The sequence below is a fragment of the Rhipicephalus sanguineus genome, chromosome 1 (assembly GCF_013339695.2).
Source record: "Rhipicephalus sanguineus isolate Rsan-2018 chromosome 1, BIME_Rsan_1.4, whole genome shotgun sequence".
NCBI classification, from domain to species: domain Eukaryota; kingdom Metazoa; phylum Arthropoda; class Arachnida; order Ixodida; family Ixodidae; genus Rhipicephalus; species Rhipicephalus sanguineus.
In genome coordinates, this window is record NC_051176.1 from 35,719,352 (window position 1) to 35,743,867 (window position 24,516).

The following is a 24,516-nucleotide window of genomic DNA, read 5'->3' on the forward strand; positions in this document are numbered from 1 at the left end:
GTTTGCAAGTGCCTTAGCTCAGCCGCGAAACGGTTCAAGGGCTTATCTGTTGCTGCATGATTGGTAATGGAGCCTAGAAGAATGGCGCAGCTGTTCATTGTCGCGAATTCGAAAGCGGCGAGAGATCAGTGCTAGACAACTATAAAAACTAGAGGGGAATCTGGCGCTCCTGTCTGTGCGGAGCTCCTTGAGTGGCTCTTAACCACCACGAGAACAGTGAGAATTTCCGGTGGATATCATTCTTGAGATTCGCGGCGCTTGTTTTGCGAGCTAGTGATATGAAGTTACTTCCCATGAAATTTTGCTTCATTCTTCCGTATGTAAAACTTATTGCAGAAAGACTGCGTGACCGTTAGATTGGAGTGATTGAACCACCACGGTACGCATTGCTCTGCAATACATAGTGCCCCTTCGTCACTTCCGGAATGCGCCACCGACATGCCTGGTTACCTACTAACGCTGTCGCGCCGACCGCTGCCGTGTTGTTTCCTCGTGCTTGCGTCCGCTAAGTTCGCCCTCACGATGCAAGCTTGTGCAGTTATTGGCTGCTGGTGAAGCAAGGCGATTTTGCAGCCCACAAACAGGGAGCAAAGCGTCGGGGTGCTCTCTTTGCCGAAATTTATCACCCGACATTGTCAACGCACACTGCGACCTCCCGAGAAGCACGGGCGTGTCTGGCTGGCGCGGATTTACAGGAATGACTTGAACCTCGATAATATTCGCGTCTTCAGACGTAAATTCATTACGGGTAAGTGCTATCCACGCACTTACCTGTAAACAGAGATAGCTTACCGTGATTACTCTACCTACAAACTTCGCCACGACCACTGCGTGCACAGTCAGCTGGTTAGGGAGGCTGTTGAAATCGTGATGACAATCGCGGTGGTCTGGGGGTTGCATTGAAACGAACTGTGAAAACGGACGTGAAACAAACAAACTTCATTCACTGGTGGTTTGAAGTATAGCGCTAATAAGTCCCCTAGGTTAACCTTCCGATCGGTTCGAGGGGTTGAGGGGGAGGTGGTCAGGTAAAGTCTCCGATCTTTTTAACGGTTGGTTAATTCCCTAAAACAGTCTCCATCATTTTCAGGGGCTTCACTGTACATTAGCGCAGAACAACGAAGTAAAATACATGGTAAAAAAAAGTGGCAAAACATACGGGACAGAAAAAGGGACAGGCATTACGTACCACACGATGTCTCTACCTCGCACTCGCACAATTCCCCCCCCCCCCCCCCCCCCCCCCCGCTGTGTCCACAAATGCCGATCAAAGAGCCTTAGCATCATCACTGATTAAAACACTTGGGAAGTCTCGATTTCGCACTGCATGAACTACTTTGGTGGCGTGGGCCGCATCTCCTGTAAACTTGCCTAGCTCTGCACGACGACTCGTTTTCGATAGGAGCTGCTTCGCTTCACTCATCCTCTCGTAAAATATTGTGGGCCTCGAGGGACTTTGGGCTTGCACTTGTTGGGCGCGCTCACGTAATTTGTAGAAAACGAGGTAATTAAATATGCCCACGTAGGTCGTGGCGGGCAAAAAGCCGGAGTCGGCGGTGGCATCTCTGCTGATGGAAATCCGGATCGACGTGTCACACATCTTGATGCTATAGTCTCGTATCGAGCGAACAATCGAGGTCATCCTGGTCCGATGAGCTTGTTGAAGTACGACAACAAAACCCGCACTCCTTGATTTTGAACATCGCGCACAGCAACAGCTGACAACCCCTCAACACCCCGCGCTGCAGCACGTGAACTGCGGTAGGTACCAAGGGAGGTACCGAGAGATGGCGGGAGACGGCGAGAGCGGCGGAAGTGACGTCACGTGAGCACTGTGTATAGACCCTTTTCATAATTCACAAGTGCGCTTCCCTGCGCTGCATATTCGCTCAACCAATTGCAGCACCTGTCGTACTTCAATTGGAGACGAGGTCCAGTTGCACGCGTGCTGGGGCTTTTCTGTTATGCCTGTTTATATATCAAGAGTCTACATCTTCCGCGTCATGGCGCAGGCAAAGGCGCAGGCTCAGCTCCGCTTGAGCACGCTGTTTGCAGAAGTGACTAGCTGCCATTAGTTCGGCTGCATCGCAGCCCAACTAATGCATTGCAGAAAAGCTAGCTTTACAATTTATGAAAAGGCTCTAGTGTGTTCCAGATTTGCCATTACCTAATGATCTAGTTCTTTTTGGAGTAGTGAAAACAAACATTCGTGTTTTTCCCTCGATAGTACGCATAATATATTTATGGAAATAAAAATACTGTACTGAGTGAGAAAGACTAAACGTATCGTCTGTTGCGACGCCAGGCGCATCTGCCCGTGCGCAGAACGATCGTAAGAGCAGTAGTATACGTATAGGGTACGCACTACGACGCCTCACTTGACGGTGCGTCTACTTCTCATCGCTGTCAACTTGCAGCCAAGTTGACAGCGCTTTGCTAAAACTGTCAAGTACAACCCGTAAAGCCCTTACGGCGCTGCAAACCAAGACACCAAAACACAAGCCCGCTCCAGCCACTTTCAACAACAAAGGCACCGCGTCAGTGTTTTGCGCCGCACCCAACTGCGTACGCATTGCGGCAGGATACAGCTGCTGCGCGCGGAACGAAACAAACTGTAGAAAAAGACTTCAATTCTTCAAAGACTTGAACAAGACTAAACAATTCGGTAGGTAATGCAATCCGATGTGAAGCCTGTACTTGCCATCATTCTCACGGTGGTTGAATGCCCTCTAGCTTTTCTCGTATGAAACTGTACGCATTGCCTTATCTGGCCGAGGCCCCAACATTTCGCTCGGCATTCTTATCTGGTCGCCCTCATTGCGTCCGCTATGGTGGCTCGGGGAGGACACGAAATGGGCCCCCTTTCGACAGGTAAGTCACTTTTGCGTTGCCTCGTTTGCGCAAAAGAATAGTTTCCTTAGTGGACAGGAACATATATGCACAGACGCGCCGAGATACGTTCACCCCAGCGAACGTATCTCTGAGCATTTTGTGCAAAGCCAGCCGAAGTCGTAGGATCGGTGAAACCTTTAATGTTTAGTGCCGGGTGACACTACTCCGTAGCTTTTTTTTTTTTTTTTTTTTTTTACAAAATCGAATCTGTTACCTGGATTTTGCGCGTATAACCGTGTTTCTGGCGCATGGAACATGCCGGTATAACAACTGCTGAATGAAACTAGATCAGTGCATTAAAAGCACTAGATTCACGAACGTGGAAAGAGATCGAATCAGTTAGGAGCAGGAGCCAGGCAATATGTGCACATAAGCGAGTGAATGCACTGGTTTTATGTTCATCTAATAATAAAGCTTAAAGGTAAATTACCGTAACTTGGCCGCAATTCGTTGATGTGTTATGCTGTCAAAAATTATACGGTGTATTTTACATTTAATAGGGCAGATACTTGACAGCCCAGGTCGGGTAAATCCTGAAAGAATCGTGGAATATAGTGGGAATTCAATGAGTCGCGAAAAATGGCTTGCACATTGATTGGTTAGCCCCGAAGCAGCACCGCAAGTGAGCTTCTCTACGCTCTTTGTACGATGTGAACGTGTATTAAGGAGCATGAAACAACCCTTTCGTGGCCGGCTCTCCCTATCCTTGTCCGCCGCGCAGTAAGGTAGGCGTAGCCCATCGTCGTGTCTACGCCCACTTCGCTAACGTAACATGACGTCAGCGATTTACATAAAAATCGGCGTGCAGTATAGATGACCGACTAATATTTTTAATCGTTCACCGGTTCGACCTTTAATCGATTCCGATTCCGACATTTTTTTTATGGGCGCTGTCAAAAATACCTATTATTTGCTTTGCAGCTGGAGCAAATATGAAACCCAGAAGAACGTAATAAATTTATAAGTGAGGTTTTGGTTGGCCTATGTAACGTCCCAAAGTGATTCAGGCCATGAGAGACGCCGTAGTGGACTGGGCCGGATAATTTCGCCCACCTGGGGATCTTTAACGTGCAATAACATCGCGCAGCACAAGGACCTCTAGTATTTCGGCTCCATCGAAATGTGACCGCCGTAGCCGAGATAGAACTGGCGTCCTTAGGGTAAACAGGCCGAGCACTCTAACCGCTGCGCCACCGCGGCGGCTCACTTTTTGTTTTGTTGAATACTAAATATAATAGCCGTTAATATGCTTAGTGAAGGATAAACAAGGCAGGAATCCTGGCAATCACAGACACTTGAAGTGGCGATCGTCGACCTGGGGGGGTTGTGGAGCATGGAATCCTGCTACGGATTGGCGCTTGTTGGGTGCATATGTTAGCTTGAGCATAAAGGACACAAGACAGAAAACAAAAGGGCACATCACTGCAGCGTGCTCGTGTCTTCCGTCATCCTGTGTCTTTCAGTTAGGTAAAGCTCACTCTGTGCAGTACTACCAACTAGCCCAACAGTCTGTGTTGTTTAACTTGTGGAGTAAAACGCACAAACAAGAAATCTTTCGCACTCTTGAGCTTGGCCTTCAAGGGTGATAGCGTGGTCGGTGGTCCCCGTTCGCATCGTCTCCTCATTCGATTGCCTCGCTTCTCTGTGGACACATTCTCTGTGGAGCAAAGGGGATTGCATTACAATCGCATTCTTTGATGGGAATGAATAAGTCTAAAACCGGCACCGAGAGTAAGTTTCCCGGGAATGGTGACCCCGCAGCCTGGGCTGCAGCTCACGCCGTGACCGATTTAGAGCGAGGGTTTTGAACGCCGCCGAGGGGGGAATTCAATAAATGTGCAGCCATGAAATTGACATCATTGGGAAAGGCCCTCGTCGTGTTGCGGACATGAAATAAACTGATCATTGATCGCTAAACATCCAAAGCTGTTAATTTGCGATGTAAAGCCAGAAAATGTTCACTAACGGCACATCAATCCGCAAGACCACGCTCATATAAGTGATTTCTTGTCCATTCAGTAGTGATGCAAAACTATCGCTAAATTGACTATCGACAATGTAAAGACACTATCGATAGTACTACTATCGATAAACCATCGATAGTATGATCAATAGTGTAGTTGATAGTACCGTCGGTAGTATTACAGTAAAGCTCATTAATTCGAAAAATCGGATAATTCCGACGTGTTTCCTGGTCCCGACCCGCATATGCATTGTTTAATGGCATCAAACTTGTTAATTGGGTCATATTTGGCTGCAAACCACTTAATTCGGACGATCCTCGGAGCGCGGCAAATGTGCGACGCAAAAGAGCGAAAACTGCGTTCGCAGACACCCAAAACGAGGCGGTACTGTCCGCATCGCTATCTTCAGTTAGTGACCACATGGTGACCACGGGTTTGACCACATGCGGATCCAGCACTCAGCAACGTCGTTTTAACTCGATGCAATGCTCCCACAATGTCACAAAACTCGAACATGGCGGAAGCTGAAATGACGAGCTTTCAGCCGCGGTCGGTCTTCTTACATAAAACTCGCTTGCTACATCGCGATGGACGAACTATCAGTTGGTGGCCATTTTACCTGCGAGAAAACTTTCATCGCATGCGCGTGGTGGTGGGGCTCGCGGTACCTAAAAGGGAAGGGGTGCAGAGCGCGTTTCGGGCTAGTCTGGCGCCGTGGTCCAACTGTGAACGAAGTCGAACGATGACGAAAATTGCGGGTTTTACACTGCTCTTATGCAAAATAAGTACAGGATTTACGTACTCATCAAGGAAATGAAATTTCGGTGATGTAACAGGCATTTGTTTATTGTTTTCTCGGTACTTTCGATAATTCAGCATTCGGTTAATCCGGTCATGTTTTCTGGTCCTGTGAAATCCGAATTAACGAGGTTTTACTGTACTACCAATAATACTATCGATAGGGCTGTAAGCAATTATGCTGCTGTTGGCCGTCCTTATTGTCAAAACATTTGCGGTAGCCTACTATCAGCAATACTCGTTTCGTTTAATTTATGAGCAATTTTTTTGTGAAATAAACTATAGACTTAAAGCTGAACATTTTGACAGATTTGCCTGTCTGGTTGGGTGAATTAATTAAGACTTTCAAAAGGCTTCAACCAAAAAATGGGTTTAATTCCCGACGTTTCGGAATCAACTCGATTCCTTCCTCAGGGGGAGTGACAACGGCGGTGTCGAGGTGCAACTCTTAAATTAAGAGTTGCACCTCGACACCGCCGTAACTCGATTCCTTCCTCAGGGGGAGTGACAACGGCGGTGTCGAGGTGCACCTCTTAAATTAAGAGTTGCACCTCGACACCGCCGTTGTCACTCCCCCTGAGGAAGGAATCGAGTTGATTCCCAAACGTCGGGAATTAAACCCATTTTTTTTTGGTTGGAGCCTTTTGAAAGTCTTAACTGAAGTAAACCATATACGCCGTGAAAATGCCGGTTTATGTCCATCAATAAATGCATATTCAAAAGCAACCAGTTACACCTTGCAAATAACAAACTTAGTTTTTGATGTTTTTATTTTGAAATCGCAAAATGCGGGGCTCTTAAATATAAAATAACAGGAAATTAAGAGAAAAGCGCACCACGCAACTGTCTCTCTCAGTGGAGAACGCCTCAGCAGTAGTGCACAAGGGAAGGGATAAGCAGGGACTAAAAGAGAATGGAGAGAAAAGACGGAGATCGGTTAGATGGAATCGCGCACGACGAACCGTCAAGCGTGTTGAGCTCCTCCGAGCGAATCCCAAAATGCAATATTAATTATCGTGTGCCAGCCAAGTATTCTTGTGCAGCAGCAGAAACATGTCAAATTTCTTACCCTTAAAAGACAGCTCCTCCTGCTCCACCATATACCACACACTCGGGGAACCAAGTTTATGCTGCAGTGGAGTTCGCACGGCTGATTTTTACTGTTCATTGTACTATCGAATTCACTGTCGATAGCTTTTTTTTTTTACCATCGATAGTTCGATAGTACCCTTGCATTGATGAGTAACGCAAGAGACGAATTACAGCTCATGATTACTGAACTGGATACGGAAAGTAGAAGAGTAGGTCTGAAAATTAATATGCATAAAACTAAAGTAATGTGGAACAATCTTGGCAGAGAACGGCGCTTTGCGATAGGTGGCGAGACACTGGAAGTTGTAAAGGAGTACATCTACTTAGGACAGGTAGTAACACGGAGCCGAACCATGAGAGTGAACTACCTAGAAGACTAAGGATGGGATGGAGCTCATTCGGCAAGCATTATCAAATCATGAATGGTTGTCTACCACTATCTCTCAAGAGGAAGGTATATAACAGCTGCATCTTACCGGTACTTACCTACGGAGCAGAAACCTGGAGACTTACAAAGAGGGTTCAACTTAAATTGAGGAGGACGCAGCGAGCGATGGAAAGGAAAATGACAGGTGTAACCTTAAGAGACAGGAAGAGAGCAGAGTGGGTCAGGGGACAAACGGGGGTTAAGGATATCATAGTTGAAATCAAGAAGATGAAATGAAGATGGGCCGGGCACGTAGCACGTCGGCAGGATAACCGGTGGTCATTAAGGGTAACTGACTGCATTCCAAGAGATGGCAAACGCGTGAGGGGGAGACAGAAAATTAGGTGGGTAGATGAGATTAAGAAGTTTGTAGATATAACGTGGCATCAGAAAGCACAGGACCGGGTTGATTGGCGGAACATGGGAGAGGCCTTTGCCCTGCAGTGGGCGTAGACAGGCTGATGATGATGATGAGTTCGATAGTGACTCCACTATCGATAGTATCGATAGTACCATCGATAATTCTGCATCCCTGCCATTCAGGCCTGTCACTTTTTAGGAGGCATACTTAAATCAGCTGTTTTATGGCGTTTCATTGAAAATCCATCGCTGGCGACTTTCTCGTCGTCATCGGGCGGCGTTCGTCGTCATGACGGGCCGTATTCACAACCGACGACACTCGATGTAAAAGGCACATTGGTTCATAGCGGTACTCGAGTCATTCATTTAGACCATCTGCGCACACTTCCGCTTGCTGTTATTTACAGAGTCCGCAGGTTGTTATTAATGGCGTGAGGGTAAAACTACTAATTAATAGTGCAAAATGAGAAAATTTCCGGACATTTTCAAAAAATTTAGCTCGTCTTGAAGTTGCACACTACTCGAGGACGACATTAAGAAATGCACTGGCATTTCGATTAAATCGACTAGCGTTTGTATTAAAATTGGTGGTACTTGGATTTGTTTGTGTGGCGGTGGGGTTAATTTGAGTGGGAATACTTGTAGTAACGCACGGGTGCGACGGGAAAGTATTCTTGTGCTTTCCATTTGAACCAGATATTCCGTGTGTATACCGCGAAGGAAAGTCTGCCGCTAAGATGCGACAAAAAAGATGCAAGGATTGCGCGCGGCACTCTCGCCACGGCTGTGTAAACAGCTGGCGGCCAGATGTGGCCCACCTGGCGGTCTGCGAAGGATGGACGCCAGCACTCCGCTCAGCGCAGGTACGCTGCATGGCTTGTTTACACCTCAACACATTTAGCAACGACGCGCAGCCGGTCGCTTGTCACAAATTGAGATTGTGGTAGAGCTGTTCTTCGATAGCCGAAGCCCAGTGAGCAGCCATTCATTCAGTTCTGCATAAGTTTTGTCACGATAGACGCAGTTTATTATATATGTGCCATGTGTCGATCTGATGATGGTGTCATCTTGATACCATCACGCAGATTTACAAGCTAATCATGTCCATTTGTGAACTTGTTGAATGAACCTTTACTTGGTCTGGAAATATTTTGCAGCGACTTTGTTGGCGTTCTGGCCAGTGATATGTCTGGTCAGAACGCCAAATGTCGTTAAGGGAGCCTTGTGCGGACAACGTACATACTCGTAGAGAGCAAACGTTTTTAGGCCTTCATTCCCCAATAATCTCAAAGCTATATAATTGAAAAATGATCATGCAACGTGCACAAGAAGAGTCTGATGGACCTGTACAATATCGTACTGTCACTATGAAATTGATGAGTTTACACTTTTAGTTGAAACTGTGAAAGCGCAAATCTCTCTTGGTGCCAATTCGATGACCCAGCATCCGATTGTTAAATGCGAAGCATTTCTTACCGAAGCAAAGACACTTTGACCGTTTCTATCCATCCATCTACCTATCTAGCCGCTTACGTCTGGGCGCTCTCGTGGCCGTCTTGGCATATAGGAGGACGTGAGTGTATGACGAACGATATTCACAGGTCATGGCATGAACAACGTGAATTGCCTGTCACGTGCGTCACAAAACCCTTCCCACCGGTAACGTGTGGCATGTACCCTCAAACCACGGCCCGTGGTATGGAGGGTATGCACCACAGGTGATTCATAGTCACTGTGTAATCTATGCGTGTGTAGCTGTTATGTGTTTATCAGTGTATATATCATAATCATCACCCAGCAGCTGGAGTAACTTGTCAGGCGAATAGCCAGGCATCCAGCCCATGCTCGTATGAGTTTTGTATCGAACCTCTTCTAGCCAAGTGTGAGAGACTTCCTTCGGTGAAGATATGCAGGCCCTCAGAAGACATTTGCTGGCAGTTGGGGCGAGGACGTGTATTTAGCGCTCGTTGTCGGATTGCACGAAGATGTAAAAAAAGAAAACATGAGCAGAGACATTGCAGAGGTGGCGACACTCAAGCGGAAACCATTGGCAAGATTCAACAGGTTTTCGGCGACGATGCCATGAGCACGTCTCGGGGTGGTACAACCGCTTCAAAGATGGTTGCACATCAGGGGACAGAGAACCGCGTCGACCAAGTTGAATTGAGAATGTCATTGAGCAAGCGCTGGTCATAGAGAACCGCCGCATGAAAGTCCGAGAACGAGATAGTCAAGACGTCATGCGGAATGTGATAAAAGTTTTTAACATGAGACTACCTTGAAGGGGGCGTACCTCTAAATGAATAATCTATTTCTGTTGACCAAATATGTTCGACACATCTCGTGTGTCCTGCAGTTATCGACCATGTTGTTGCAGAATGAAACGTTTGCGGAGCTACCTGCACGTGCACAACCACCACGCAATATCGTCATACCACGGCCGGTCTGGAGGCGCGCGCTCGCTCCTTCGCGGCCACGGCCGGTCTGACCACGGCCGGTCTGGCCGCGCGCTCGCGCTCGCGGCCAGGCCGGCCGTGGTCATACACGAACGAGGGAACTTGAAAGCTAAACGCAGACCTGGAGCGTTACCCAAAATTCTTTTCCAAGTGTGCGAAGAACAGCAGAAAATATAACATCCCGGATTTATTGACTGCCTATAAAATAACTGACGAATAGGAAAAAGTAGCAAAGCAAATCGACTTACCGATGATATCATATTGGTAATGAAATGGCTCTAGTCGAAATTGATTATGCTGGTTTCAATAGCCTGATTTGGACACCTCTGAAGCTACGGGGCCAGGCGTCATTGTCTTACGGGCTTCAGGAGTATCGCGCTGTCGTTGCCCAATACGTCACTTGATACTGGCTTGGTTCGAAGGGATTGGAAGACAGCAAATCAGGTCCCTGGGTTATAAGGCAGATAGCAAAAAGCTAGTACGAAACTATCGTCCTGTAGCCTTAATGCAGGGATGGAAGCGATATTTTGCTCTTTGGAGCAGATTCTGGAGCAGAAAGAATGCTGCTTTGGAGCAGCCATACGTGTTTTCGGAGTGGAAAGAATGCTAGTTTGGAGCATTCTGGTGTTTTCGGAGTGGCAAAATATTCAGAACCACTCCTGGAGTATAAAGCATCATTTAAGCATGCCATAAATACTAAAATTCTTTGTTATTAAACATTTCACATGCAATAATCACTGCAGATTGTAAGGAACAAATAATTAAGCAGATGGGTGGTCACTGAATGCAAAATGAGATGAGCTATATTAAAATACCGGTGCTTGCGGCAGAAATTATATAAAAGCGAGAAAGTTGAGCACCAAATTGTAAAAGTAACCACAATCACACATAACTGCCTCCAAAGCAGCAGTTTATAATCCGTACGAGATCAAAGGAATCTATTATTTTCAGATTTCACCAAAATAGCCTGTATTGAAAATTTTGGAAAAACAGCTAAATGAGCTATACACTTCAAATGCCAGTTCTTGTGGCATAAATGAAGCCGATGAAGTGATAAATGCAATCAGTCACACATCAGAATTGTCGCAGCAGCAGTTTGTATTCAGCATGATATCTAACTAATCTGAAACACTTGTCAGGTACAAACATACAGCTAAATCAGATATATATCGTGCCAGTACTTGTGGCATTGTCGATATGATAGTATGCAGCTAGTATACAATCTGCATGCTAGGATGATAGTGTACAGCTTGTCTTAGGGGTGTAGCTCCTCTTAGTCTAACCTTGTCCCATGTCAGGCGTAACCGTGGCAGTATCTCCCGAACAGTATAATAGATGGCGCTGTCTTATAGAGATAGAAAAAAACAAATTAAAAAAAAAACAAATAAATGAAAAATAAGAAAAAATAAAAAATAAAGAAAATAAAAACATAAAAAATAAAAATAAAGAAAAAATATTTAAAAATTAAAAAAATAGAAAAATAAAAAAGGAAAAACGGAAAAGAGAAAAGTAATCAAAGCGGCGTATCGCTTTGATTACTGCTGGGCGAAACCACTGAACTTTTCATGGTGTACACATGATTGCTTCAGGAGCTTCGCCCAAGCTCTTCATCATTCACCCGTGGATATGCTGTAATTTTTTTTGGTTTCGTTTAGGCTCACTGGATGGTCACGTGGTTAAAGTTCATCTTGTCAGTTTTCCAGCGCCGTTTCGGAGCAGGTTCGGAGCAGTTCCTAACAAAAATTACAGTTTGGAGCGGCATTTCTCTTTTTGAGCGGTTTGGAGCAGCACTTCCATCACTGCTTAATGTCAAACTCTGGTGCAAATTGTTAGAGCACATTACTTACACCGCGTTCAAATATCTCCGATCTGTTAATTTTTACTGCGAAGCTGTATATATGCCGAAGATGCCCGTAGGCAGGCTGTCCCTTGCGCAGGTATGTGCCACAGGAATTAGACGAGCCCCACTACCCGCCACTGGTTCACTAAAGTGTCGCGAAACGGAGAATGCGTCAAATGGCTCCTCGAGATATTGGACGAAATGCTGCATGCGGTAAGCCAGACAAGACGACGCATGTCGCGGCAAAAAGACGCATGCTGCTCACAGGGAAAAAAGAGCTCAGGCCGTAGGTTCACAGGGTATACCTTGCGTACCTTTCAGGCAAATTCTGTGCCTTTCATCAAGACCCAATGTCGCCTCCGTGCCGTGTGCTTCGCTTGTAATCCACTTTGGCAACGACTCCGTGCCAGTGATAATTAACACCGGGGCTTAGCTGGTCCACACAAGGGCCGTTCACTAACTCGGCATGGATTTCAGCAGGGTCGTTCATGCTTAGCTCAATGATACCTGAATTTCGACAAGACATACTGTGCTGGACAGTAACAACTTTGTTGATGCTTTGTCTGTCGATTTTGCAAGGCAATTGACACAGTACTTAACAACCTTAGACATTAAGTGCACTTCCTTAGCCATCAGTGCTAAATAACAACGCTGGATTCGGAATTGCTTACACTCACAGCGGCAAGAGAGTGCTAGCAACTCTCTTTGCGAGAGTAAACGCTTGTCTCATATTTCACTCCCGTTTCAGGAGTGCTGCGAACTCTCTGCTGCACAAAGTAGGCACGCTCTCTCGACAGAGTTCTTGTGCTCTGGCTGAACGAGAGTGAACAAGCTCCCTCGCCAGAGTAAAGTCACGCTTCTTAAATGGAGTACATACACTCTCGGCTGGAATTACGTTACTCCCTCGCAGAGTTTTACAGTGCTGGTTGGGCTAGAGTGCATGAACTCCCTCCAAGAGTAGAATCACTCTTGCTGCTAAGACTAACGTTTAAAAAAAAGAGGGAAAAAAGAAAACCTTCGCGGGTTTTTACAATGTGACAGTGAACCTGGCTCAAATGCCTCAAGCTTACCTGACACATACACAGAACTCACATCCGCACACTTATTCATACACAACACAGCAACACTGAACATATGCACTACTGGCGCTGCACACAACCATACACCCGGTAACCGGTATATATATCCATGATGTTTTGCCCCCCTTCCAGTGCCAGTGGCAACAGCTCTACTGTGCTTATTTACACAGCAAATATACACGGAACACGTGTAAATATCTCATGATCTATTGGGATACTGTTGGCACATCGACCTTTTACTATAAAACAGCATAATATTCAACACTGTTTTCATTCGTAAATTCCAAATATCAGCTGGGACTCAATGATATCGGCTCAATGCCGTACAGCCGCTCATGCCCAAGTCTGAGAGTTATAGCCACGCGCTTACAAATACACTTGCGACGATCTTTTACCAGGGCTGGCTGATGAAGACTTACGACGTTACGATTTGGCGTCCGATTAGACATGCGGTGCCGCGGCAAGCGCGGCATGTACGCCAGAAAAGCAACGTCGGTCAACATTACCACAATGCAAACGCATCTCTGGCGATTCTCGCACTTTCGCTCAACCTCGGTGGCATTTTAATGTAACAGTGAAAAGCTTTCGACTATAAAATGTGCATTCTCCAACCTTCGTCAGCCGCTTTCACCGAGATCGGTCGCACTCAATATGACCCGCACGACTCCCAGCGAAGGTAGGCCTAGCGCACCTGCCGAGTCCGTGTGTACATGCTGTCGGCGCTTCTGGGTTTATGGATACGCAATTCCAACGTATACAAATGAGTGTACAGTAGAGCTTTAGTATCGGTTAACCTGAATTAACCATTTTTTTCATGCGTACGGTGTTCGTGCAAGAAGCGATGGGCATCGTTACGACGCCGCTTTTAGCAAACGCACCCCGGCAGCCACCGAAAGCTGCCGGGCGCACTCGCCGGCACATCGCGCACACAGACTTGTCAATTAGTACGCCCCAGGGGCGTAGGCAGAAATTTTTTTCGGGGGGGGGGGCACCTCCTTGATCTGTAGTGGGGACGAGCAGGCAGATGTGGTCGAGTGTTATTTTCTGCTCTGTATGCTATGGCAAAAAGAAATTTCGGGGGGGGGGGGGGGGGGCACGGGCCCGGTGTGCCCTAATGTGGCTACGCCCCTGGTACGCCCTGTTGATCTAACATGACGACATACTTTCTTGCACGTTCAATTTGGTGTTTGGCGATCAATTATGTATGTAGTTGCATCTATCGATTGAGATGCAAATTAGTATACTGACACGGGCGCTGTGCGGGTGTATCGTCGACACCGCGAGAAAATACACGTTATTGAATGTTATTCGTGGTCGTCAGCTGTTTGCGTGTTATGAAGGCGCGAATTTTATTTGAAAAGGAAGATCGCCTCTATCTTCAGTATGCGATCCGTAAAGATGAAGACGAGCGGTGAGCTCTGTCTTGACTAGTCTTTTTACAGCAATAGTATTATGTTGGAGCGTGGCGTAGTGGTAGAGACCTCGGCTGAGGAATTGAAGGTGGCAGGTTTGATTCCTCCTTCCAGACGTCTTTTTTTTTTTTCACGGCTTTCTTTTTATTGCAGTAATGCTTAATGTCTACCTTATTCGAGTGGCAATTAGGTTGTGTCGTAAACTAAGTTGGCAATGTGTTAGAAGTTGCCGATGTTCGAGGCTTCGAAGCTGCCTCTGTTGGCGTTTCAGAAACCAAAGGCTGAAGATCACAAACACTTTCTTTTGTTATTACTGAAAGCTATCTATCCTATTAACTTGCACATTAAAGTGACATCTGTGGCGTCTACGCTCGGAGGATTATGGTTAAGAGACAGTTATATATCGCTGTGCGTCGTCGGCCAGAAGCTCGCGCTAGTTTGCCCTCCGTCTGCTTGGGAGGGAGTTTCCGACCCTGTTCACGCTACGTCGGGGCGGGAGTTCCGTAGATTGGGAACTCTGTCTGAGTAGCAGAGAGTTCGCGGTCTCTTTTACTCTGCCTTCAAGGAAAGAGTAAGTTCCGCGGCTAACTCTCCACTACTCCCCCACGGCGTTAAAGAACTCTGGCGAGAATAATATAGTCGCTCTACTCTTGCAGTACTCCCTCTACATCTGTGAGTGTAAGTCAAGGGTCTCATACACGTGGCCCGCGGACTTTTCGATAGCGGCTCGCCACGGCCAGGCGCTATACGTGGACAGGCTGGGTCATCGCCATGTTCGGAAGCACCTACTTGTGCGAACAACCTTGCGGAAGGTGAACAAGTCTGGTCGAGATGAACAGCTGCGATCGCCTCCGCACAAGAAGTTAATGTGGGCATTTCTTCTCTCGTCCCAGCTAAGCGTTGCCAGGCATCAAGTAATTGTGTTTAAAACTTTAGCCGTCATTTTGTGCTTCCCGAGGAATACAGGGATTTCACTTCTGTGCCAAACTGCGCCAAATCAGATTTACCGCGCCATCCTGATCAAATCGACGTAAATGCGCCATTGTCTCGGGTTTGACGGTGTATATCACTGTCAATCGCATGCCAGCGCGTTAATGGAGGCCACCACATTTCACAGCCATGGACCAAGGATAATTGTGCAAACGAAACAGTGCTCGCGCGCAACGTTTATAGATACTGTACCACATGCAGACATAGAACAGATGCAATGTTTATAGATACAATCGACACAGCTTCCCTCGTGTTGTGCCTAATGGGACTGTCTACCGCTCAGAAGATCTTTTTTTTTTTTTTGCATTGTGGCGAAAATGAGAAGATTATTTGTCACATCGGTGGTAACGAGCATGTTTTTGTCCAATAAAAAAATAATTATATTTTTAATTTAACTCCGAAAGTCGTGAGAGTATGACCGCTAGCGTCACCCAACAGCGATGTGGTTCAATCTCTTTGTAGGAGCAAAAAACTCTCGCAGGTAGACTTACTTCCTTGAAAACAAATATGTATAACTTAAAATTGTATATTATGCGCTTTTGGCAGCTTTCCTTTGAGTCAGTAATTTTTGCTTTTTTTTTTCTCACGCGTTCAAAGAGGCGCCCGGTGGCGCTGCCGGCGACGCTTTCGCCTGCCTGCCTACGGTAGGGTGGCCACCCGACCTACGGCGAAGAAAGCGAGCCACGCAGGCACGGCGTCTGGCGCCACTCATAAGAAAAAAGAAAAAAAAAGTCTTGGGCGTAGAGCAGCGCGACTGACTTCAGGGGAGTCCCCATGCGTAAAGTGCATACCAGTATTCACCGAGGTTCTACGTTGAAGAAGATTTCGCCTTCAGGTTCCGCTTCACCAAAGCGTCCGTGTTGGCTGTAATGTCGCATATGCAACACAGAACACTCCAGCATAACTGAAAAACAGCAGGGACCTTCTGTTCTGTGAAGCACGTCTCATATGTTTATTCGCTTTAGTTGCACGTTTGGCATGAGTGGAACTACTACAGTTGGTTTCATGACGCCGGCGTAGCAGTGTTGCTGGAACAGACCAAGTTTTCCGCTCGACTGCGGTGGTTTTTTTAGGTGACTAAGCAAAGCTGGAGAGACTGTGGTAATAATACTTTATTTCACAGTTTGCGTGCTTTAAACGACCGCTACGGTATTTGTTTTATTATTAAAGAAAACCCAAACGAAGCCTCCAAAACTGCATGTGGTTCCAGTTTTCGACTTTCACCGGCACTACTCAATCGTCATCGTGTCCACCAACCAGTGTTGTCGGCGTCTTCACACCAATTGAAGAAGACCGAACGCCTATCGAAAAATTCTGTTTTAAGAATTTCTACTCACTTTCCAGAGAAACCGGTGCAAGGTTGGACACTTCAAACGGTACGCTTTCTATTGCGATACAAAACAGAAAAGCGATGAAGGACGGTAGACAGTCCCTTCAAATGGCCCCTAAACCACCTCCGATATATTTTCAAACATTTCAAGTAAACACGCGCATCGTGTGTAGAATGCCGTCACGATCAACGATGCCACACGTGGCAGCGCTACGAGCCCCGTCGCGCCACAAATTCCAAGAAACAATCCCTTCTCCTCTACGGGCCTTTCTGACCTCCCCAGTGGCCTGTGTGACGTCAACATGTTGGATCTGTGATGCGGTGTGCAAGCGGTGCTGCGATTGGTCCAACAAGAACCTACGACTTCCGGTTATAGTCTCCAAGCAGCTGCCCTCGCATGCTGTTATTCGTCGTGTTGCCCGTGTGCGCGCGCTTGCGAATCGGCAACTGCGGCTCATAACGCAACTGCCAAATCGCTAGCATAACAACACAGTCACGCCTAGCGGTCTGATAAGCTGCGCGAACTGAATCCGACAGTGTTTTGCGATGGCTTTCATGCATCAGCGTGCGGTGCAGGGCCCGTCTTCTCGAGCGGAGGTGCTCTGGCAGGGCGTGTGTCCAATGTTGCCGATCCTTTGAAGGCGTGCGCGCAACACAGGATCCATACTGGCACGATTCGTAGGAGCACGGGCCGGCATGGCAACAACAGCGGTTACCCGAGAGATCCCGTGAAGCACGGAGTTATGGCTGGGCGTTCAGCAAGATGGCTGGGCGTTCAGCAAGTGCATAAACTTTGGCCGGGTGGCTGAATCGTGTGACAGACAGACACAGACAGAAAGACACAGACCAAAATTTCTGCGTTCAAGTATCCCAAGAAAGATAAAAATGTCACACTTGCTGCAAGGACAACATAAAAAAAAGTTGGAATAAACATATACTGGAGCAAAAATACTATAGTAAAAAAAAAAAAATCCAGGGTATACGAAACATGGCTCATTGCCTCTTTTCTTACTTTGAAAAGTTTGGTACACATATCTACAACACTTTTTTCGGCGTGCTTCAAAGTGCAGTACTCATGCCCCATGGCGCCTGTGCCACTCAACGAAACAGTTCCGCGTAGTAGTAAAACACAAATGTACTTTACATGTACTGCAAAAAAACATTTGTTTTCAGCTCGGTTTTCTTCTGTTCATAACAGAGCTTGCCATTCTTACGCCTGTATACTTTTTCTGGCTTGTGGAGCGCGTGCCTCGCGGATGGGAGTGGAGGAGGTGGAGCAGTGGCCTGGCATCGTCAAGATTGAGAAGCTGATGCTCGTATCTAAAAGCTTGTTGAGGCTCTTTCAAACCGAAATAAAACAATGTGAACAAATAGCAGGCCTCATTGGCTACTCGCGAGCGATGCGAATGGGAAACTACCCTCGCCTATGAGTACTGGCTGAAGCCCCAGGTTGATCCTCGTCCGAATCACTCTCCGAAATTAAATCCGAGCTGTCAGTCATCTTCGGACTCCTCGCTGCTCGACTCATCAAAAAAAAAAAAAATGCCGTTGAAGCCGCGGAATCACTCTGTTCACGTCGGTTTCTATGCGCAGCCTGATGCGAACCCGACGCCATGGTCCGCTACGTCCGCCGCCGCCGCTACCCACAAATATCTCTCATGTATCGCCACCTTCCGGAAAAATGGCAAACTATGCCGAAACCGAAAGTCTAGTGGTAATACTACACGCTAGAGAGCAATACACGTAAAAACACGTGAAAATTTGAACTCTGCAGTGCGCGGAAAGCCGTCGACCATACGTGATCGATGCTCCAAGGTCCCGAAAAAGTTAAGTACGCCTTTCGCGCTGGTCTGATGCCCATGTATGTACGTGTGCAGTTGATATTTTTTTATGTTGCACTGTTACTGTGTTTCAAGGTTCCCTTTTCGTCCGGTCTTAAATCATTATGCAGTTCTTGATTTTTTACCATTTCTTTACCAGTAAAAAATACAAGGAAACAAAGTAAAGTTGTACAATGGGTACCTCATGAATAACCAGTTAATAGAGTAAAAACACGCAAATAACGCAGTGGATCTGCCGCACAAAATGCAGAGCAGTGTCGGAAACACTCAATAACGTGCCTGCTATTGGCCACACAATAAAAAAAAGAAAGAAAAGGAAAGCTACACATAAAAAAAAAAGAACGCACAGATAGTGCGCGTGTGCAAAGTTTTATAGCATACTGCACAACAACGTATTGATCGTTCTGATGAAGACTCAAGGTGTAACTCGAGTGCCGATACAAATGCGGCCACAGAGTGTGAGCAAGGAATGTCAGCAATAATAATGATAAAGAAGCTCTCATTTCATCTCAGCAGGATATTTGCACCATAATGTCCCTCGACCCTTTATCCTGTGTACAATATGCAGGCTGCCCCACCTTAGAGCACTGCACGGGCTCGGGCCTACCCAAAAACCCGAGCCCGGCCCGGCCCGTGGGCCGGGCCGGGCCGGGTAAAGTAGTTTTCACAGCGGGCCCGGGCCGGGCTCAGGCCTGGAGCTCCGGGTTTAGAGCTGGGGCCGGGTTTGAGGTGGCGGGCTCGGGTCGGGCCGGGCTTGGACTTTTCTCCATTCTTAAAGGGACACTAAAGTGAAACACTGAATCGGTTTAGACTGATAAAAGGGTACTCTGAGGACTCGATTGTCATTAATTTCATCGTCATAAGTTTATTTATAGCGGAGAAAATTCATGTCAAAGTTCCATTTTTTTCGCTCCGGAATCTCTGCGCGGCCCGTCATGGATTTCAAAGTGTATTAGTCGTATTTTGGCGACATTCGCTCAACAAAATTTTCTGAAATTTGGTATGTTGATGTATGTATGAACTCCTCTGAGGTCAATGTACTTCATTTTTACCGATTAGGAACTACGTAGACCCCAGTAGACGCCGTCGGAATCTATGTCGTCATGGCGCTTGCTGCGCGAATTTCAAGGTGGCGTCACTACCCGCATTTTCTTTTTGTTCTTTTTCTCGCTTACGAAGAGTCTTGTCGTGATTTTGGAATTTTAAAAGGATAATTTTCTGATAATACACAAATCGCTTTTCTCTTTAGTATCCCTTTAAGTTTATTACACATACGCTGTGCGTACACGTATGTTCCACATTTTATCGCAGTAAACAAAAAAAAAACTTTTTAAAATCTGGGGCAGGCTATTTGAAGAAGCTTTTTGAGGGTCAAGTAATGGAACTACTCTTGCTTCTTGCATATGAGGCTACCTGATTTATCTGAAACGGACGAGCTAAAAGTAAATAGACGAGACGCTTATGTAGTTAACATCTCTCTATTCCGTGCTTTATTAGCTGCATTCGCTATTATTTTATATCTCAAATGTTATTTTGTAATCGCGGTAATAAATGTAATATAATAAATTTATACCTCTAACTTTTCATCGCAAGAACGATCACAGAGCTCCAAAGCGGAGAAACGTTCTTGAAAGTCGCAGCCCTTTACTGAAACGCAAGGACTGCGCGGGGTATCGTTACATAGAATCCCCATAAAGATCCATTCTTTTTTCCTTCACGGCTCCCAGTGGTCATGTGACGCGAGATAGATATGCACAACCTGCTTTGTGTGCCCACATTGTTAACGTCTGAGCTTTCGTCTTGTTTCGCTATATCAGGGTCAGTGTTGCGGAGTTACCACTCCGGAATTGGAATGACTCCGGAATCATTCCACATTTTCGCGACTCCGGAATGGAATGGGAATGGAATGGGGACAACGCTTGGAGGAATGGAATGGGAATGGAATTAAGTGCATTTTGCACGGAATGGAATGGGAATGGAACTACGTCTTTTTCCAAAAATAGAGCACGTTTTCGTCTACGCGCTGTTTTTCAAACTGCAAACGTTAGTCAGAGCCTCGAATTGAACAATAAAGCAAAGAGGGCATTGGGGAGGAACGTATTTTCCGACATCCTTAATTGCTACTACTGTATATCATACTCATATTAGTCATGTAGGCCTGAGTACATGTTTTTTTCGAAGTCGAAGGCCACAACGCATTCTCCGGGTCTACCTTTAGTTAGCCAGAGCCAAGGGTGGGCGTGGTGTAAAAGTGTGAACGATTTGCCAATTTGTAAAAAAGAAACCGAGGCATAAGTTAGTGTACCTGGAAACCTGCGCGTTGGTTCCCATTGATACCCCCACACGAAAGTGGCGAATACTCTATGCACATCCTAATCTTTATCTCACGAGCAGTTCAGTACCTGACACACGTGAATAACCTTTGCGACAAGGAAGACCAGCAGTGCTGCCCAGTGTTCCGTATTCGATGCAAAGGCACAAGGTGCCCGAGCGGTGCACTGTTTCAACTAATACCAGCAGATCTACAGGGTCTTGTTCCCCATCAACCAAATTTTAGTTTTCTCCATATTCACGACCGCTCCAGACGCGTAGCAAAACTGCTTAGTCTTCTTGAACACTATACTTTTGTCAGCATAAAAATACACTATGTCGTCATTTTAGCATTAACACATTTAAGCTTAAACAATAATCAAACGTCACCATTCGTTCAAACAGGCTTACCATGCAAATAATATAGGTAGTGGGAGAACTGCCCCTATGGGAATTAGTAGGGCGATTGTACTGCACGAGATATGTCACCAAGCTACTATCCCTCGACCTTGGTAACTTGTTTTGCGTACTTTTGCAGTTCTTAATGCATCTGATGGCATAAGCTTCCTATATTCCTGTAATTCCTACGTTGACGAATTCCAGGAATTGAATTGAACTGCCCGGCCACTCCCGGAGTGGGAATAGGCTGTTTTTTTTTCATTCCGAGGAATTGAAAGAAATGGAATTGCGGCAAGTTTTAATTCCCCGGAAGGGAATTGGAATGGAATAGAGGCGCCCATTCCGCAACACTGATCAGGGTTCTCGAACTCACCTCAGCTAACGGGCCGAATCCAGGAAAATTTCCTCCCGCCAGGGCCAGGACAGTGACGAAGGTAGGAGCGGGGATCGGGGGGACAAAGTCTGCTCACGTTGCCATTTGAAAGAAGACGTTTCCCATATCTCATATATGGGTCATTTCTGAAGGGGATTTGGCGGCAGGATTCCAACAACATATAGATACCTATCTCCAAATGGACTAAAATCTGGCCGCCGATTCTGAAATATAGTTTTGTTTCACGGTTATGTATCAACACATGGTGACCGCAGGGAGTGCCTCACGAAAACAAAAGTGCTTTAGACCTGTCATGCCTGTGTAGCTCCGAAACATACATATGAAGAAAAAAAATGGACGAAGACAATAGCGATAGATCCGCGGGCCGCATGCAGCCCGAGAAAGCTACATGATACTGCCGCAACAGAGTTGGAATGTGCAGGATTAGCATAGGTCCACCGTACCGGGTGATGTCCCCCTTACGTCGAACCACATGCATCCAATGAGTAAGCGTCGAGAAGCTTATTCGTGCCTTTATTACCAAACTGGAACGAACCCCGAAAATAGACCGAAATCGCTTCGTCCATCTCCAGCCAGCCCTACCCGCGTAGCCCAATGTCCACCTTCTACCGGTACAACATCGTTAGGAAGGCATACACCATTTGAACATGAAAAAAAAAAAGCATAGTGCAAACCGTGCATAACATACACTGCTGAAAACTGGAAGAAGTCCTCAAGGAGGAGTTTTAAACATAATATTGAAGAGTGGAACGTTGTTCGGGAACGAGAGAAATGAAGGGATGAGGTGGACAGATACTATATTCATTCTGCAGAAGTACACAAATATATTCTAAATTTGTCCAGTGGTGGAAGGTAAGAACGGCTGCAGACGCCTTCACAATCCGCAAGGCAGATGTGCGCCCCTGCGGCTAGCGCAAGCGGCGCAAGAAACTTTAGCGCGGCTGGATATGTGATGCAACAGCGCATGGCGTGCTTCAAGCCGGAATCTCTTGATAATTTATTTTTGGGAGAATAAGATGTGAAAAAAATAAACTATAAACTATGCCACACACACACACAAAAAAAAAAACTGTACTAGCAGAGGTGTGATATATGAAAAGTATGCTTTGACAAATAGTTTTTCTCCCTTTGGGCTGCTTATATACGTATTACTAAAAGTACGCGTGGTGCATGCGGTTTGTTATAATTTTTATCTGGGATAGTGCATTTACAACGGAGGTAATAAATATGGCTTTTTCGTGTATTTCTCTTGCTGTGGCAAGGCGCTGAAGACAGGTGCTACTTCTCCAGAAGAGTGCACGATTTACTTTTTCGTTAGAGCATGCTTTAAATAGAGCGTGGAATAAAAACAAATATTGTGCTCCCTATTAAAACCGAGCTCATTCTGTCAATCACTTTCCGTGCTGCAATATCTGCTACAAAACGCTCTTGATTATCCCAATTGTATTTGCAGAGAAAATAGGCGCCCGAACAAATGTTCATCGTACCCCCGCTCAGCTATACATGTTTCCACCGTGAGCGGATTTTTACAAGAAATTACCGTAGGTTAAAGTGTAATTGTTAGCGAAACATGCACGAACAAAGAGTAGACATTTGTCACTTGAAACGTCTTGCTGTCGATTCTATGTACGGGCAACGCCACCTAGATTATTCGCTCGGGCCCCTGTCGGGCACGATCTGCGGTCGGGTCGGGCCGGGCCAGGTAAGCGAAAGATTTTCTCGGGTGGCCGGGCCCGGGCCTCGCTTTGAGTCACCAGGCCGGATGCGGGCGGGTAAACTTGAACGAGTTCCGGTCCCGGGCCGAGTATCACGGCCCGTGCAGTGCTCCATTCCAGCTATCTCTAGCCAGAGTTTAAAAATATTCCGACGCACTCTATGACGACACGACCAAATGCGGGTTGCTGAATATTGCCTGGAATACGTCACACTATTTTTGGTGTTCTTAATTACCTAATTAGGCATGTTTAATTCACTAACTTTTGAAGCAACGAAGCTGGGCTAGAAATTCCAAAGGGAAAGTTGTACATCAGTTTGCAAAACGTCTGATTAGACAATTTTTAACTTTCTATCTATTGAGTATTAGTGTGTTTTTTTCGCTTACCACAAATGCCCGCCAAATTAAAAAAATTTACACCATCTCCCACTCAAGGGAACCATGAGGGGATGTGAAGCAGCATTGGGGGCGCACACCAAGTTTCCGTTACGTTCACTTGGCGTTTCCGCTAGTGTGTGAGGTTTGTATTTAGTGTTTGTGTTATCATTACGTTGTGTTTGTGCGTTGCTTTCCGTTAGCGCCGAGTGAACGAGTGACGCCGACGTTGACGTTACAACTCATCTGAACGGGAGCGAAGCGAGAATGACGGAAGCCGACCGAGCGAACGCGCTTATATACACATGAAATGGGGGAGAGAGAGGAGAGAGTGGATTACAGGCTGTATTTGGCTGCGGCGCGGCTGCGTCATGGTGGGAAAAGAGGCAGCGCCGCGGCTGCAGCGCGGGGGAGGAGAGGAGAGGCGGCGACCAAACACTGCGTAGAGGAGGAGACTGGGAGAGAGAGTAGGCGCATGCGCGGACGCCACCACCACCACCGGACACAGCCCCGAGCAAAAGCTGCTTTGCATCTAAAAAATACCACGTGACATGCCCGCTTTTGCGCCGTATTGCAGTGCTCCCAAACGTTCCGCGCGAGAACGACCATATCATTCGGCCGGTTATGCTGCCTCGATGACGATGGTGGTGGCTGTGCAGAGACGCACGTTTTGCTGGTGGCAACACACGCGATAACCGCTGCGCCTGCTTATCGCTGTCATGAGCCGTCGCGAGGGAAGCATATCGTTTGTACGCGGAACGTTAGGGAGCACTGCGATCACGGCGCGCATAGGCGCGCAGGCTGGCATGTCACGTGGTATTTGTTTGTATTTCGCGGGCATCT

The 24,516-nt window shown here is 46.6% G+C and overlaps 1 protein-coding gene across 4 annotated transcripts in view; it reads left to right on the forward strand.

Annotated features, from left to right (window-relative positions):
* Window positions 1-24,516, forward strand: part of LOC119390499 (choline transporter-like protein 4) — a 154,335-nt gene that overhangs the window by 26,503 nt on the left and 103,316 nt on the right. For 2 of the 4 annotated variants that reach the window (XM_037658109.2, XM_037658118.2), the window contains exon 1: window positions 8,343-8,396. The exons of 1 other annotated variant lie outside the window; for it this stretch is intronic. In XM_037658109.2, the coding sequence (XP_037514037.1) occupies window positions 8,369-8,396 (28 nt within the window). In that variant the 5' untranslated portion in view covers window positions 8,343-8,368. Of the gene's footprint in view, window positions 1-2,643; window positions 2,872-8,342; window positions 8,397-24,516 lie in introns of those variants that run through there. One more of the 4 variants, XM_037658131.2, reaches the window with a different exon arrangement.